Raw genomic sequence first — 17,721 nt, forward strand, 5'->3', positions numbered from 1 at the left:
TTCCATATCTCTATAGCCCTCCTCAGAGAGGTCATTCAGACACTGATCAGTCCTTCTAGTCTCTCCGACCATTTTAGTTCTACTCGTTTCCACGCTTTTCAACGGTGTAGTACGACGTCCGCTGGGGGGCCTATTGCGTAGTACGGAGCGGATTTCAAGCGCCAGTGGGAAGGCGGCGCAAGAAGCCGAACCAAAAGGAACGATCAGAATTGGAATCGGAATTGTTCAAATCAAAAAATAAAAATAAAACGCCCAACCCTACTCCTAGGTTCACTTTTTGACTCCACACATTTCTAACCAATGAGCGGTGAGAATGTTCTCACATGACTAGGCAAAAACTGCTGAAATGCCCTTTTAAAGAAAGTACAATTACATTGTTAGGGAATGCAAAAGATGAAAAAAAAAAAAAAAAACACCTAAAAAAAAAAAAAAATAGCTGTGAGGGAACTCAAAAGTATTAAAAATAAATAAAATTTAAAAAAAAACACAAAGAAAACAGTGACCACTGCGACCTCTTATTACTGCTTAGTCTTCCAGCCCTGAGTGCACAAATTAGTGTTCTACACAAACAACCCAGTTCACAGGAGAACTTAATAAGAACCAGACAAATACTAAGTTCACTAAACAAACAAATATTGTTAACAGGAGAACATTAATTAAGAACCAGACAAACACACACAAGTTCACTAAACACACACACATAACACACACACATAACACACACACACACACACACACACACACACACACACACACACACACACACACACACACACACACACACACACACACACACACACACACACACACACACACACACACACACACACACAGCTGGGCTAACACAACTGGGCGTATATCAGTTGGGGTTTAATTGGCTACTTCAGCTAATCATGCAACACTTGAAACTGAATGAGTGCATGATAAATATATATATATATATAAAAATAAAAAGCTCCCCAGGGTGTCCCTTACACTTGTGTGTGACCATGTCTCTGGAGGATGGACAGGAGGGGGGTTAGAAGGCTCTGTAATTCCAGAAGCTGGAGAAGACCGAAATCTGCAGGGATGGGAGGACAGAGGAGCAAAGTTAGATTGATACACAACTACACATGCAAAGTTAATTATCCTTAATAAACTCCTGTGTGGCCATATAGTGTATTTCAGGCCAATTATAGTAGCCTCCAAATCCCTTCACAAGCTGGGACAATGACCAGATCCCTGGACATTAACAGCACCATTAAATATCTAAGAACTGGGATTAAAAACCTTTGATTTTGGGCTGCCGTCAAGTTACTCATACAACTGTCTGAGCTGGACTGAATTAATGTTAATGTGTGACAGTTCATATGACCCGCTTCAGTCAACGTTGTTTTTTGTTTTTTTAAACCAGTGAAGGTAACGGTCAGCACCGGCTAAACGCGACAAGCTGCTACCTGAATGCTTTGTACGCTAAGTGTAGATCATTTGTGGGGGAAAAAAAAGGGTCTGTTTTTGGTGATTTAGGGCCACAGTATCTAAGGCAACGCCAGTGAACGTACTCCGCTTCAGTCTAGTTCTCAGTCATGTAAGAAAACTAGCTCAATGTCGATCTGTTCACGTGTTTTTTTGTATTCTTTATAAACCAGCGGTTTTTCTCAAGTCAGCGTGATCATTTCCTCACACATAGAGGAACCAACTTCTACACGGTGTTAGCAGACAACACCAGCAGCTCGCCTGGGAGGCTTTGTTTGATGGATAAACGCTTGCTAAATCTGTGGCCTTTAGCTCAGTTGGTAGAGAGGGCGCACATGTGCAGAGGTTAATGCCTTGGCGCGGAAGGTCCAGGGTTCGAATCGAAACGGTTTTCCTGCATGTCTTCCCCCCTCTCTCTCTCCCCTTTCACATCTCAGCTTTCCTATCCAATAAAGGTAGAAATTACCAAAAATGTAAAAAAAAAAAAAAAAAAAAAAAAAAATCGGACCACCTGATGCTAGAGCATAGGCAGTAACACTTTACTTGAAGGTATCGACATAAGAGTGACATGACACTGTCATGAACACATGAATCCTAACTCTAACCTTAACTTGTCATGCCAAAAACCGAATGACACTTAATGACAGAAGCGTGATGTCATAAACTTTTATGACTTGTTTATAATGTTTATGACATGTTCATGACAGTGTCATGTCACTCTTATGTAGATACCTTCAAGTTAAGTGTAACCGGATAGGCTAACTGCTACAGCTATAAAGGCTACAATGCTGTTTTTTTTTTTTTTTTTTTAAAGATTATTTTTTTTTTCCCTTTATTATGGAGTGACAGTAGATATACATGAAAGGGGGAGAGAGATGGGGGATGAAACGCGGCAAAGGGCAGCGGGTCGGACTCGAACCCGCGCCCCCTGCAGGACTGAGCCGACATGGGGCGCACGCTCTTACTGGCTGAGCTAGAGGCCGCCGGTACCCCGCTGGTTTTAAACGTTCCCTGGTCAGCTTGGTTCAGCACGGACTTGAATGGAACCGACGTTCGTTTATATGTAACAGTTCTGCGCTCCGTCACCTCAACGTTCATGGCGCGAGAATGTGCTGTATGTTCGGAGAGAGCCGCACCTTGTCTTTGAGCTGCTGACAGAGCTGCAGCGAGATGGTGAAGAACACCAGCGTGTCGTTGAGCCACGGCACCACACACTCCACCTTGTGGACGTGGCTCACCTCAAAGCGGTTGTTGTTGAGCTCGCTGTGGAGGAAAAACAGCAGAGAGAGAGATTAGAAATGTTCTGTACTCGACATTCAGAACGTTTATACAGCCGCAAACTAATATTAGCTATGTAAAGATATGGCGGAGTAGTGGCATCCTGGGCGGAGAGTGAAGTCACACTCCCTCTGTGTGCTGTAATCCGAGCAGCCATTAATGGCCTGGATTTCAAGTAAAACATCTTTAAAAGATGCACTAAATGTGGTACAGTCCCTAACAGAGCCTTGCCCTGAAATCCCAGAATTTTTAAAAGACTGATTTCCAAACTAGTCTGGAAAGCCAGTGAAATATTATTCCATTTAGTATGATCAGTAAGTTTGTATGTATTTATGGTATGCATTATCTACATTAAAAAGGTGCAGCAGGTAAGACTTATAAAACTAACTTTCTGTCATATTTGCTGAAACTGACCCGATGTTCCAGTAAAACAAAAAAACTAAATCTGGCTCCTCCGGCACCACCTACAGCCTGTAGTGCGATTTACAAAAATCCACCGCTCCCTTTTCAGATGCACCAATCAGGGCCAGGGGGTGTGTCTAACTGCGTGTCAATCACTGCTCATGCACACACATTTATTCTCCATTGTCGGGGGGAGGGGCTTAGGAGACCGTTTTGGGGCTTTAGCAGAAAAGGGGGAGGGTCTGAGAAGTTGTCAATGTTCACATTTTTTGGCTAAATTCTGGATCTTCCCAATCCTACCTACAGCACCTTTAATTTGTTAATGTATAGTGCTAAGGAAGCTAAGCAAGAAAGAAAGAAAAAGACTTACAACATTGCTCCCGGGTTGTGCAACACTGAGCTCCCAGCTGGCTTGAAATTCTGCCAACATGAGAGAGAAAACATTAAACACACGAGTCACAGGATGCTGTGCGAGGCTTCACAGAGTGTTGCAGGTTCTGACCTTAGTGGTGTTGGGAGGCAGCACATGAAGCTGGTAGACAGTCAGGCACAGTTTGCTTAAGTTGATGTAAAAGTTCACCATCACATCCCCAGGCATGGGAGGAGTGAACATTTTCTGGTGATGGAAGGAGACAGACAGAGGTGAACCAGAGGAACGAGGGGAATATGGAATCACAGTACAAGCTCTCTCTCGTGTGTGTGTGTGTGTGTGTGTTGTGTGTGTGTGTTGTGTGTGTGTAATGTGGACTGTACCATCAGACCACTGGTGGCCAGCTCCGGCAGCGTCATGGAGGCCGGGGTGGTGAGGCGGTTGCGTGCTCTCGTCAGCTGAAGCATCACTGCATCCATGAGCTACGGCAGGAACAGAGACCCAGTAAGAGACCGGGAGGTCAGCCACGTTCAGCTCTGGACTAGTCTACATCCACGACGTTTCACTTACAGGATAATAATACAGTTAGAAGAGAACGTGAGTACCGAAGCAGAGAGGACTAATTTGATGAGGACTACATAGTTTTGCCAATAGTGATGACTATTTTTTGTACTCCTAATTTAATCTCTTTTTTTTGTTAATGATTAATGCTTTGGTTTTATTGATGAGGATAAATGTTCCATTGTCAATTTTATGTTCATAAATGTTTTTTTTTTTAAATGTTTATAATAAAAAAAAAAAAAAAAAAAAAAAAAAAAAAGAGGCATGGTTTACTTCATAGTCTGTACCTGTGCACTAGTACGTTATCTGGGTCACATAACAGTGATATACACGGAAAAAGAAAGTATCCTGGAATTCATTCAAAACTTGAATTTGTTTGAAAAAGTAATAAATAAAGATTTCTTAAAATTTAACTGAAAGAGACAATTATATTTCAGGGAATTACTGGAAGTGTTGGGTCTTTGTAAATGATAGAGTAGGTCTGTAAAGTGTCTTGAGATAACTCGTTATGATTTGATACTATAAATAAAACTGAATTATATGGTTTATTGCAATTATTTCTGAGACAATTCATTGACCAGCAACATTTGGAATTGTTACAGCTCTACGGATGTCCCTCACTTTCCGCTTTCTTTGTGTTGGCATTCTAAACTCACAATTAAATTATATTGATCTCATCACGCATTAGACAGCCATTTTAATTCCAGTGCTCGCCTCCCTACATGAGCATAGCTTAGCAACGCCCATGACGATTGTGATTGGTTTAAAGAAATGCCAATAAACCAGAGCACGTTTTTCTCCCATCCAGGAAGGCTGTGTGGACTAGCCAGACCCTGTTCCGCAGCGCTGTGGATGAAGGTCTGGCAATGCGGGACGAGCTCTGTACTGACTGGAACAGGACACAGTTGCCGTGACGACATACCTTATTAACCTCAGCCCCTGTCTTGAAGTGGTAGCTGTCATCACGGCTGCTAAGTAACTGCAGGGCCTGGGTCACATGGTTCCTGGCATCCTGAATCTGAGGGGATGAACCGAGACAAGAGAGGTGGAACTGTGAGAGTAAGGCAGGATTCAAGACTTTATATTACAGATGGTCTCATAAAAATCAGTCGAGTACCGATCCAATACCAGTGGGTCATATATTTGATTGCGTTTTAACAGTTTAAATCGAGACAGACCTAGTAACAAGTTAATAGAGCTATTGGTATGCACAGCTGCAGAGGTTGTTGAGCTAATGCAATTAAGAACTTCCACACAGGGAGTGCTTGGATTTGTAGGATGACACGGAAAATTCGGTTTGATATATACGCAATTTCTAATGTAATGATTCCACTGCATCATAGCTTATTTACAACTATGGAAACTACATAAAAAAAAAAAAAAAAAACTCCAGAGGAAGTCGCTAAACCTCTTATCTGCTGTGGGTTTTAACAAACTCTACTCAGGAGGAGGTCAGAACACTAACTTGCCTATAATCAGCTGTAAAATAAAATACAAATATATACAGACTAAAACGGCTGAAAGAACTTCAACAGATTTTCTATTTTAAAGTAACATTTGAGCAAAACAACACCCTGTAGGACAACCCACGTGTATAGTTAATACATGGCTGGGACCACCACGGATGGTGAAATGCATTTGAATGTTGACGTGGTATTACTCGGTCAAAATGTCCATTGCGGTGGAAAAACACATTATAAAGAGATTTTGTTTTTGACTATCCTCACAGCTATAACCAGACGTCACAGGGTGTAGCATTACACACCAACACAGGGGTTTCCCTGCCATTATAAGGTTTAGGTGCAGCACCTATAAGCCCAATGAGTGGAACTAAAAGACTTTTCTCAGACCTAATGATTGTAGTTGGACTTCTTTAGCAAGTTTAGTCTTTAAGCTTTTTGAGTGTTATTCATGTAATATCTGCTCTAGCTTTTCCAAGTAATATGTCAATATTTAGACAGACATATGGTGACAATAATGGTCCACAGTGATGTGGAAAAGAGACGCAAAACTACCACAAAAGAGACACAAACTGGCTGTAAAGAGACGCCAAATGACCACAGAGACACAAAACAACCCAAAAGCAAACAGAATTTACCAAAAAGAGACGAAAAAAAAAACAAAAACAAGAGACAAAACGTATAGGGGAAATTGTATTTTTTTATTTTTTTAATTGGAAATTGCATTTTTTTTTGAGGAAGGACGGCTAACACCCCTGCCAAATATGCGCACCTAAAGGCTGTTTTATGCTTCTGCGTCAACTCAGCGTAGCTAGCTACGCTGTGGCTCCTGCGCCGGGTTTATTTTTTGCATCGCGGTGCATTTCACCGCCATACTGCTAGGGGGTGTCGCCTGTGTCTGTGTCGCTCACCACCAAAAATGGTACTCACAATGGCAAACCCAATGCACTGTCGAGTGCCAGTTTATGTTATGTTAGCAAAGCAAGAGTTAGCACAACTGCCCACAAAGTACCGCTTGCTGGCGAAGTGCTAATTTCAAAACGTTATCGACATATAGACACTTTACAAACGGATAACCCGGTCACTCTAACCACAATATGTCAGAGTTTATTTACAAAGCTGATGTCAGTGAACTAGCATGTTGCTACTCCCCACAGTAGGCTGCTTGAAACACTGACTAGCAACACACAGGACGAGCTGACCAATCACAGTCCTTGTAACGTCGCCTCGACGCAAAGATAAAAAATGTTGCGCTACGGCGGAGGGTTCGCGGCGTCGAATCGACGCAGAAGCATAAATCAGCCTCAAGTCTTCCACAAACTAAAAGGAAAAACCACTGTAAGATACTCTACCTGCTGCAGTTTCCACAGCTTGTCCTCTCTGAACTGGAAGTGCAACACTTGGCTGCTCTTTGCAACCTTCAGGTTTATGTCCTGTTAAAAAAAAACGAAAAACACATTAACAAGGCACGCGTTTAGCTTAAATAAAAACGGAATTTAGCCCCGATGAAAACCAGCCAAACTCACAGCCTGAGTCAGAGCCTCTCCCTGCAGAGTCAGCACCCCCTTCACTTGGTCCATGCTGCAAGACAACACATCCATTTTGTTAATTCAAACATCACCGAGTGCAACAATAGGGAACAGGTAAGGGCAAGGGGAAGGCTTTACAATGTGTGAAGGAGGGCACCTGATATGAAAGATTATTACAACATGAAGGAAATGACTAACCATTCATTCAGTGGCTCAGCACATTTCAAACTAGGGCTGCACTACTGTATAGGAGGGAAACATGGGATATGCGATAACGTTGTAGAATATGGCGATAACTATGTAACTCGCGATAAATAAACTGATGTTAAAGTGTACTCAGTTGTGCTGCTCGCAGTATTCTGCAAAAATACACTGGTTGGATTGAAATCATTTCCAACTGCCTTTTATTGAACAAATGAAACATTGAATTGGATATAAAAGGAACCACTAAAAAAAAAAAAAAAAGAATGACAGCTACATTTTAAAGTGCAGTTTTCTGCTGATATTTTCTTTCAACTAACAAACAAAAAACCTCAGTGTCTTTTGTGATGCATTTACTGAGCCAGATGATATTGCGATTTCAAACCAGCTATCACCGAGCATCTGACAGCCACTTTCTCAACAGGAAGACATAGAAAACTACACTACTATGTCACTTTTTTTTCCAGTGCTGCCAATGTTACATTTACTTCAGTGTTCAATTTGTTTAATAAAAAGAATGCTGGAAACGATTTCCTTTCATTTGTTTTAGTGATTTGATGTATTTCAGCAGAATACTGAGAGCAGCAGAACTGAGTACACTTTAATATCTCTTTACTTATCGCAAGTAATGGCGTTCTCACGATTTTCAACAACGTTAGACGCACATTTTCCTCGTATCGTGCAGCCCTAGCTTCTAACAAAATGGTCGGAGGTGGAGTATTACGTTGAGCTGCCGAGAATGAAGTTTTCCTGTTTGAGCTGAGTCTCCAGGCCCGGCGTCGGCGTGGAGAAACGTCTCGATGCTTCCTGTTGATGGCAGAGCAGACTTACTATTAGAGTCAAATCTTAAAAATCGCATAGTGAGGGATGCTGGGCGGATCATTGGTGTGTCCCGCTGCCCCTCACTCACTGGACATTTACCAAACCCGCCTCAACCAGTTTTGTGGGTGACCCCAGCCCCCCCCCCCCCCCTTCACACAGCCTCTTCAGTCTCCTGCCATCTGGGAGAAGGTACCGGAGCATCCGAGCCTGTTCCACCAGACTGGCAAACAGCTTCATTCCCCCAGGCAATCAGGAAGCTCAACACCCTCCCCTCTCCATCCCCCCCTCCACTCTGCCCACAACAACTCTGGACTTTGACCCATTTGATTTACACTATTCAAAATGTATTAATTAGGGCTGTCCATCGATTAAAAAAAAATTAACTAATTAATTGCACAATTTGCTGTAATTAATCGTGATTAATTGCTTTTTTAAATTGAGACTGAAGCTTTTAATAATGGATATTTAAATGCTAAATCATTTAACTTTGCAAATATGAAGAAAAAAACAAACAAGGAAAGGTTCTGCTAAGTTCAGAATGTTTAATATCTTTCAGAACAACAGCAGCAACAATTTGGCTTATTTAGTCCTGCTGAAGGCTGCTGGAAACAGCTAGAAACTGTCTGACTTGAGAGCAGATTTTTGTCACCGTCCCCGGCTGCTGTCGCCTGCTCTCGTCTACTTTACAGGCGAGGCGCAGTTCATCTCCAACGAGCCAAGAGTTCAGTCGGCGGCAGGGCAGTCGGGACTCACCCGGAAATGGCGAGCGGAATGAGGTGACGTGACTAGTCTCTCAAAATCTGACGAAAATCTTCTAAACTGACCTTTGTTGAGCTGAAATGAAGACAGATTCAGCAACTGCACGGCTTATTTCTCGCTTAAAATGTTTTCAGAAACATGTTTCAGTGAACTATCTTAGTACAATATGAGATCGTATTCTGAACGGCCGCCATGACAGTCTGGCTCTCAATATCCGGAGAAAACAAACCCATGTGACGCGTTCGTCCAATCAGCTGCCCGTTTTCATTACTTGGGCAACAATACAGAGTAGCGCCGCCTGCTGTTAAATATTAAAAAATTAACGCAAAAATTAACCCGTTAATTTTGACAGCCCTAGTATTAATGTATTGTACGTATTAGCTTTTTTTTTTTTTTTTTTTTTTTTTTTAAATTGTATATATTACTTTCTTTATCTTATTTGTACATATTAGCTTTTTTATTTCATATATTACTTATCCTTTTTATCTTTATTTGTATACAGTATATTACTTATCTTTTATATTACTAGTGCGATGCCCGTTGAAAATGTGCCCGTCACAAATTTAACATTTCAGCAGAGGTGTTCAATTCCATACAGGTTTAGTGGCTTGACAGTTAAAGGTGCTGTAGGTAGGATTGTGAAGATCCAGGACTTAGCCATAAATATGCGAATGAATGCGTGTGCCTGAGGAGTGATTGACACGCAGTTAGACCCCCCCCCGGCGCTGATTGGTGCATCTGAACAGGGAGCGGTGGATTTTTGCAAATCACACTACAGACTGTAGGTGGTGCCAGAGGAGCCAGATTTTTAAAAATTGTTATGACCTGCTTCATGTAGTTCTACTGGAACGTAGGGTAAGTTTCAGCAAATATGACAGAAAGTTAGTTTTATAAGTTTTACCTACTGCATCTTTAACAGTGAAGTAGTGGATTTGATTTGCGGGGGTTATTTTGGCGACGGTAACGTTATTAGTTAGCAGTAGACTTAATTAACCTGGGGTGAGTCTGATGAAAACTGCTGTGTCTGCCCGGTTCAGCTCTGAGATTTTCCCGCATTGCACAGCGCTGTGAAGGAATAATCTCCGAGATTACTTTATATTCTGCCTCTGGTTAGAAGTAGTGAATGTAGGCTACAGCAACTTAATACTATACAGTGTCTGGCTTTGGTTTAGTGTTGGCAAATGGCTTTTTGTTGAGTTTCCTCTTAGCGAAAAAATAGACACGGAAAAGCGTAGCGCCTTTTTTTTCTGCCAACCTTATTCCACACAACCGTCGCAATGTCGTCCCCCCCTCCACCCCCCAAAAAAAAAAAAAGGCCCATTCTGAGCCAGGAAAACCTCAAGTAGACATATCTTGATGTGTAGAACTGGTGGAATGGCCCTTTAATATGCACACGAAAGCTTAACTTTTACCTTGAGGACATCCTGGAGCTGCTTCAGGACAGCATGCACTTCTTCTTTAAGCAGCCAGTTGAATTCCTCCTCCTACCAAAAAGTAAAAAGAAACATTAAACTAAACAAATACAGGACAATAAGCAACGACAACACCTGCACCATATATTTTAGACTAACCAGTCATTACGGTTTCTATTCCTTTTTGACATTGACTTATAAATCCCTACGCTGTTAAAAAAAAAAAAAAAAAAAAAAAAAAAAAAAATAAGATTCTGTTAAACACACATTACTGTACATCCCTCTACAATTTACTGCTTTTTGCACTTGTGGTTTGTCTAGTACCTGCACTGTTGAATCTAATCTAGTCTAATCAAAACCATTATGTCAGCGGGTGACTTCTGCTCTTCCTTCCTATGCTGTCTGTAGCTTTAAATGCTATTGAGGAGGAGAGAGAGGAGGGGGGTAACCTTGCTCCTTATGACCTCATAAGGAGAACCCGGACTGTTGAGCAACGGAAGTCGTAAATCAAGCAAGAATGGGAATGAATTCCACCTACAAAGCTTCAACAATTAGTGTCCTTGGTTCCCAAACGCTTATTGAGGGTTGTTAAAAGGAAAGAGGATGTAACACAGGAGGTAAATATGCCCCTGTCCCAGCTTTTTTTGGAACGTGTTGCAGGCATAAATTTCAAAATGAGCGAACATTTGCAAAAACAAACCATAAAATGTATCAATTTGAACATTAAATATATTGTCTTTGTAGTGTATTCAATTGAATATAGGTTGGAAAAGGATGTGCAAATCATTGTATTCTGTTTTTATTTACATTTTACACAACGTCCCAACTTCATTGGAATTTGGATATGAATATCCGTTCATTTTCCTCCATCTGGCCCAATTTAGGACTAAAATTGTTGAATATCCCTGTTCTATGGACACTCAGGTGCCAGTTTATTAGGTGCACATATAGCTAAAAATAAAACTGTACAACACAACAGCAATAAACAAAAGGTCCCGTTTTTGTTCAGACTGGTTGAGAGGTGTTAAGCCCTTCCCCCCACAAGGGAGAATGAATGCGTGTGCATGAGCAGCGATTGACACGCAGTTAGATTTATAAGTCTTACCTACTGCACCTTTAATCAAAGTTTGAACTTCACAGAGTTAAAGGAGTGCTGACTCACTCAGTCAAGCCTGAAGTTCAGTGAATGTGTAGACCCAAAGTGTTCAATATTACAGAAATATATCAGACATCATGAAATAGATATGGATATAAATAAATACAGACATGTGTAATGTTTGTATATTTGTTTCACAATCACAGACATTACTACACGTCATGTATATTTGTTTACTGTGGGTTTACTCGATAATGCAGCTTTTCCTTAACGGTTTCCTCTCTTCCTATCTGTCAATTCTAGACAAACAGAGCAGATCCAGACCATGTGATTGGCTGTTGCTCTGGTCTAAATTAGCAGACAACCAATCACATAACTGGCTCTGGCCTGTTGTGAAATAAAAAACAGACTTTGGAAAAGAACATTTTGAAACAAAAACTGCTGAGCTAAACTCTGTTTTTGTGAAAAGTGGTATGTTGTAATAACATTTCATAATATTTAAGCGGCGTTAAATATGTATACGAGTATTTCCCAATCCCGTGGGGAGATATTTTTCTTCTGTATGAATCCATATTATTTATTTAATTAGCTAGGTCTTATATATGCATTTGACTGAGCACGACAACTCCATTGGTTAACACCAGGAGCATTTAAAAAGGGAAACTTAACTTTGAAATCATTAAAAGCCTTTAACTATTAACGTTATAACCCGTGTCAACTTATGACTATTTTCCGAAGCACATCATAATTGCTTAATGTCATTACGGGAGAAAATACACCAGATTTTAGAGACTTGAATTCGAATTTGTTCGCATGTGAGCTTTGAGTATCGTTGAAATGACAATATTGCGTGTGATTTGCAGCAAATGCGATAAAAACGTGCAAATATAGGCCCTTTAGGGCAAAAAGGAACTGTAAATCTCGAGAAGAGTTAACTGAGAAACTGAGTTCAGTTGGTAAGTTAACGTTAGTCACGATAATGTGTTAAGGCCATTATACATGCTTAGTTTATCTGGGCCCATTGTCAACATCATCACAGAATGACAGGGACAGCGCGAGCCCTGGCTACAGCACCTGCATTGTAGCGCGCGGATGCTACTGTCCCTCTCGGCTAGCAGCAGCTACACAAGCAGATACGCTACTTACGCCCAGGCTAGCAATAGCTACCTTATATTAAAATATCTGGTGTGAATGCCAACACATGTTGTATTAACCGACGGGTCAGCCAGAAAAGCAGCTAGCCATTCAGCTGCGTTTGCTGTGTTGTTTCCCTGCCTAACGTTGTTCGCAGAGGCAGAACAGCTTACCAACACAGCTCTTTCCACTTGACTGGCAGCAGACATCTTGGGTAGCTCGGACAGAGACCTCTGCGGGTTGAGCATGTTGTGCAGAACACAGAAGGAATGGAAACACTCTAAACACCTTAAAACACTATCCTCTCCTTGGGATGAAGGTTTCTCACTTAACGTTACCTACTTGATTGGCGGAGTATATATGTTGCCTTCACGTGCTGTCGGAAACAACGTATGCGCTCACGAAGGACCCAAAACAGTAGCAAACAGGATATAAAAATGACCCTTTGGGTCAAGCCACGACTTGCATGCTGGCAATTAAAAAGATAAAGGTCATATAAGCATCACGTAATATATTTCCAGCTGTGTATGGTTTAGTTTAATTTTCTCCTCTTCATAAAATCAGTCGCGTGCTGCTTGCCATTTTAAGAAAAAGAAATATATGTATGCTGACTGATGCATTTTGTTATACATTCTGAACGGTTACTCCGCAGCGCTGTGGCAAAAGGCCTGTGAGATAGGCACGCATTGCGAAAGTAATGGTAATTCCGACCAAACCACATACCGATTGGTACGTCTGTTGCTCTTTACGAGAACCACATGAATGCAGCATTAGGCTGGTCACACGTTCACCATTAACCTGGCCTCACCCATTAGTCCTTATTTGGGCATACGACTTCCGCCCCGCGTCACACAAACATTGCCTTCCCACTGTCACTGTCATGCCAGGGGTCCGTTCATTTAACTCAGAGTTTTCACTAAACTAATATATACTATAACTAAAATTTTCTGAAACGAACCGTTTCAGAAAATATACTGGATACTCCAGAGCCACAGCAGACATACAACAGGCTTAGCTAAGTAGCATACCACGTGCCGTGACCATAGACAGTATGGGCCGTGCCAAGTAAACTGATCTTCACGTATAAACGCAGGAATGTCCCTTCAAAGCTCAATTCAGTCAAACTCAGTTTCCCCGATGGCCAGACAGGAAAATGAGAATCACATCAAGGGCCAGACATGTAGAGTTTATATTGACATGCTTTTATTTAAGAGAAAAAGCCAAATATTGTGACTATATTTTTGCATGTCTCACATACTGTAGTCTTCTCACGTACATTTTGGGCCTCATAAAGTCCCAGCCAGCAAGCGGACAAGTATGTTGATATAAGCGGAAACAATGTCAAAAAAGCACCAAAAACTTTGGAAAAAGCAACAAAAAGTAGGTGGGCCTAAATTTATTGTGAACCTAAATTGAAATGTGGGCCGGATGAAAACCTGCCGGGGGCCGGATTTGGCATAGATGGACGGTAAGCACGGTGACCGGCGTCAGTATTTAAAGTCTTGCATACCTTTAAATGTATAGCAGTAGCTCACAGGGGCGTCAGACAGAGGGGGGGGTTGGGCCCTCGTGTGAGGAGGGCCCAAAAAGATGCGATTATATATTATATATATATATGAATAGCTGTGGATGCGGGGAGGGGCCCCATAGAAAATGCCTTTCTACAGGGCCCAGAATGTTGTGCTAGGCCCCTGCTCAGTCCGCAGGGAGTGGGGGTTGGGAACCCGAGGGGTCCCCGTACTGCTCTTGAGCAAGGCTTTGAACCCCAAACTGCTCATGACACCTGTCCAGCAGTCGCAGCCCCCGCCCCCTCACTCTGACATCTCTCCATTTGTGCATGTAGTCTAGGACCCGAGCATGGGTGTGGATTGCAGGCCTGTGCGTAGTGTGCTCTAACAAACAGAGTGGAAAAATTGTAACCCTGGGGTTAAATAAAAGTATAAGCTTTTATTCATGGGAAATAGAGGCCCGGTCCCACTTCAGGGGCTGGATCCTCCAAAGTCCACACCTCTAGACCAAAATCCAACAAGGCCGGTCACATTTATAGTCCAGCTCACACCTCAAAAGGACAAAGATGGTGCTATACATTTTTCCTTCTGTGAACAAATCCCACGAAAAGAACTAAATACTACCAAGTATTTCTGTGTATCAACGCCTGATAGAGCTTCTTCCTCTGGGCCACAGAGCTCCATCGTTGTTGAAAACACATCAGTGATCCACCCTGTTGCACGCCATTGCCATGAAAAAACACACACACACACACACACACGTTTATTTTGACTCCATCCCACACACACCTCCTGCTGCCACAATTACTTGAACACCAAATGTGTTACTACTACTCAAAATAGTCCCCAACAAATGCACTATTTCAACATTTGTTAAAAATAGTGTCCAGCTGTTTGAGGAAATTACCAAGCTTTTTTTTCTCAAAACATGAATTTATGTATTTGTGACTTGTTTAAAAGATGTACACATTTGAAATGGGAACCAATGGGGCCGAGAGACACAGACAAGGTAGTGAGAGGGGTTTCAACAAGTGAAATTTGAGACCTTTTTAAGACCTTTGTGAATGAAATTTAAGACCATGTCACGACATTAAAGTACAACGAAATGCAGAGTCCCAGAAGTATACTTGCAAAGTAGATAAATGTATTCAAATTGAATAAACGGAGAAATAATAATCTGGGCGTAGCAGTGATAATTTGCTGTATATGTACATATACAGCAAAATTATATTTGGACTATCAAAAGAAAGAACCATAACACCCCGGAATTAAAAATGTAAAATTCAATGAGCATTAGAGGTAGCGTAGGAAAAGTAAGACCAACTGTCTAGACTAAAGTTGAGATTTTTTAATTTTAGACTTTATTTTTTTTTTTTTTTAGACCCAGCAGAAACCCTGTAGGAAAGTAAAATAAATGTTGAGAGCACACCAATTGTTGGATATGAAATGTATTAAGTGTCAAATAGAGACCTAAGCAAATTAATAACAGTCCAAATAATATTAACTGAATGAGATGGTAAATGGACTACATTTACATAGCACTTTACAATTTGCCTCTCATTCCTATTCACACACACACACACAAATGGTGGCGGAGCTGCCATGCAGCTGCCTACACTGGATCGGTAATAAAACATGCATGCATGTCAATAATCAGTAGAGGATTTATTAAACAGCACAAAAAGTCTTCAATACGTCCACATGTACACAAAATCATAAATATCCCCCAAAGCCAAAGTTACACCTTCCTTCCTTTAAACGGGATGCGATAAGCCAGATTATATAAACCACATAATAAACCATTTACACTTGAACTCAACAACCTACAGTATTAAGAGACAAAGGTGTTAGACAGTCGCTCGTTGTTTTCATTAATCCTGGCTATTGTAGATATAAAATAAACCCTATGCAACCTATTTGGCTATTTGCATCAGTCTTCTAAAATTGTTCTTTTCAACAGTGTGTAAGGGCCACCAAAATCCACCTATAATCTGTTTGGCAAACAGAAAAGTAGGATGTTGGATTCTATTAAACAAATGTGTTGTGTTTGAGAAACTCATTTAGATACAGTTGAAACTGATAAAAAAGGGCCTTAAACTAAATAAAATGGTCTTTTTTTCCTGCAATGAAGCAAATACAATATTCTGATGGTGCCCACTCCCCTGCTTTCTTTGTCTTTGTGTCATACTGTATGGGTTATAGTGGAAGAACAGCAGGGTCTGCTGCTACAGCATGACAATCACTCAGTCACATGGGGCCGACTACCAATGTGCTCTCATATGAGGATATAGACTTGCGGTCATATTTGCCATCTTGATTTACCCACTTCTGCACTTTTTTGCTGACACCATTTGTGATAAGAGCCCAAAAATAATACCCACATCCTTCTTGAAATTATGGAGTTGTAAAAAAATAAAAAATAAAAATCGGACAAATTGGACAGAAAATGAACAAGGCATACAACCCAATACTTACTCTCCGAATATTTTTAACAGATGCCTAAGCTATGACTTCACACATTGTGTTGCATCACTATTGAGTGGTGGAAAGAAGAGCGCTCTAACAGTCACCAACAGATTAGTCTACATCCACGCCGTTCCACTTCCAGGATTGCTCCGGTGCCGCCGGAAATCCCTCATTTTCGGCCGGATGTCCGTCCCCTTCCTCTTTATTTGTGTTGCCGTTCTAACCTCCGGTGGATTTCTGAGGACTATGGTTAACTGGTCCTCAGATCTCTGCAGTGTAAATCCAGACAGCTAGCTAGACTATCTGTCCAATCTGAGTTTTCTGTTGCACGACTAAAAAAAAAAAAAAACCTTTGAGCGTACACGTTCCACCAAAACAAGTTCTTCCCGAGGCTGTTCTGCAGAGGCACTGTGGCTCTGTCCGGCGCTTGGAACCGCCCAAGACGATTGTGATTTGTTTAAAAGAAATGCCTATAAACCAGAGCACGTTTTTCCTCCCATCCCGGAATGCTGTGTGGACTAGCCAGACCTTCCTGTGCGGCGCTGTGGAGGAAGGTGTGGCAATGCGAGACTACCACTAACAGATCAAAGCCATCTATTCTTCTATCAGCTATATGAACTCCGCGGTTTCCCCTCCTCAGGTGTGGATCTTTTTCACAGCAGACATAGACACAATACCTGGACCTCTCCTAAGTGGAATGCAGCCATCAGTAACGGTTTTGAATACACCTGTGCTTTTCCTACTATGACAGGTCAACATGTCTGCTGTGAAAAAGGTCTATGAAACACTCCTGGTTGACTATAGACCACCATGCCACGTTTCTGTTGCATATTGTCATTTGCATCTGCATACTTATGTAGGGTGTGTGTGAGTGTGTGTGTGTAACATTCAGGGCGTAGTAGAGGTCTTCACCTGTCCAAACTTTCTGGACCAAATCCAAAATTGGTATGGACGCAATGTTAATTAGACCTGATCCAGATTGGGGCGGTTCCAGAATAAACCCGCAAAGACGCTGGAAAAAGAAGAGCGTTAACTCCCATTATGATAGAAGTGATGTGCTCGGTTATTAGACCTGTTGACACACAGACACCTGCAGTAACAGAACCGGACCCTGTCTGACCTGATTAGACCCATTTGTAGAACCCGACCAGATACGTTTATGAGGCAGCTAACAAACATTTTAAAATTAAAAATATCCTCATTTTAAAATTAAAAATATCCTAATTTTAAAACAAAGAAGAAAAAAAAAATCCTCTAAATTTTTAACA

General features: G+C 41.4%; 1 protein-coding gene across 1 annotated transcript; it reads right to left on the reverse strand.

Moving 5' to 3' along the window:
* Positions 1–1,012: 1,012 nt before the first annotated feature.
* Positions 1,013–12,818, reverse strand: rogdi (rogdi atypical leucine zipper). The gene is made up of 11 exons (XM_028600526.1): positions 12,653–12,818; positions 10,250–10,321; positions 7,981–8,063; positions 7,053–7,107; positions 6,879–6,959; positions 4,989–5,084; positions 3,889–3,987; positions 3,638–3,751; positions 3,506–3,555; positions 2,592–2,718; positions 1,013–1,060 (listed from the first exon to the last, which is right to left on the reverse strand). The coding sequence occupies exons 1-11, from the start codon at positions 12,725–12,727 to the stop codon at positions 1,019–1,021; spliced, it is 894 nt and encodes a 297-aa protein (XP_028456327.1). The 5' UTR covers positions 12,728–12,818; the 3' UTR covers positions 1,013–1,018.
* Between the last annotated feature and the right edge of the window lie 4,903 nt (positions 12,819–17,721).

The sequence above is a fragment of the Perca flavescens genome, chromosome 15 (genome assembly GCF_004354835.1).
Source record: "Perca flavescens isolate YP-PL-M2 chromosome 15, PFLA_1.0, whole genome shotgun sequence".
Taxonomy (NCBI): domain Eukaryota; kingdom Metazoa; phylum Chordata; class Actinopteri; order Perciformes; family Percidae; genus Perca; species Perca flavescens.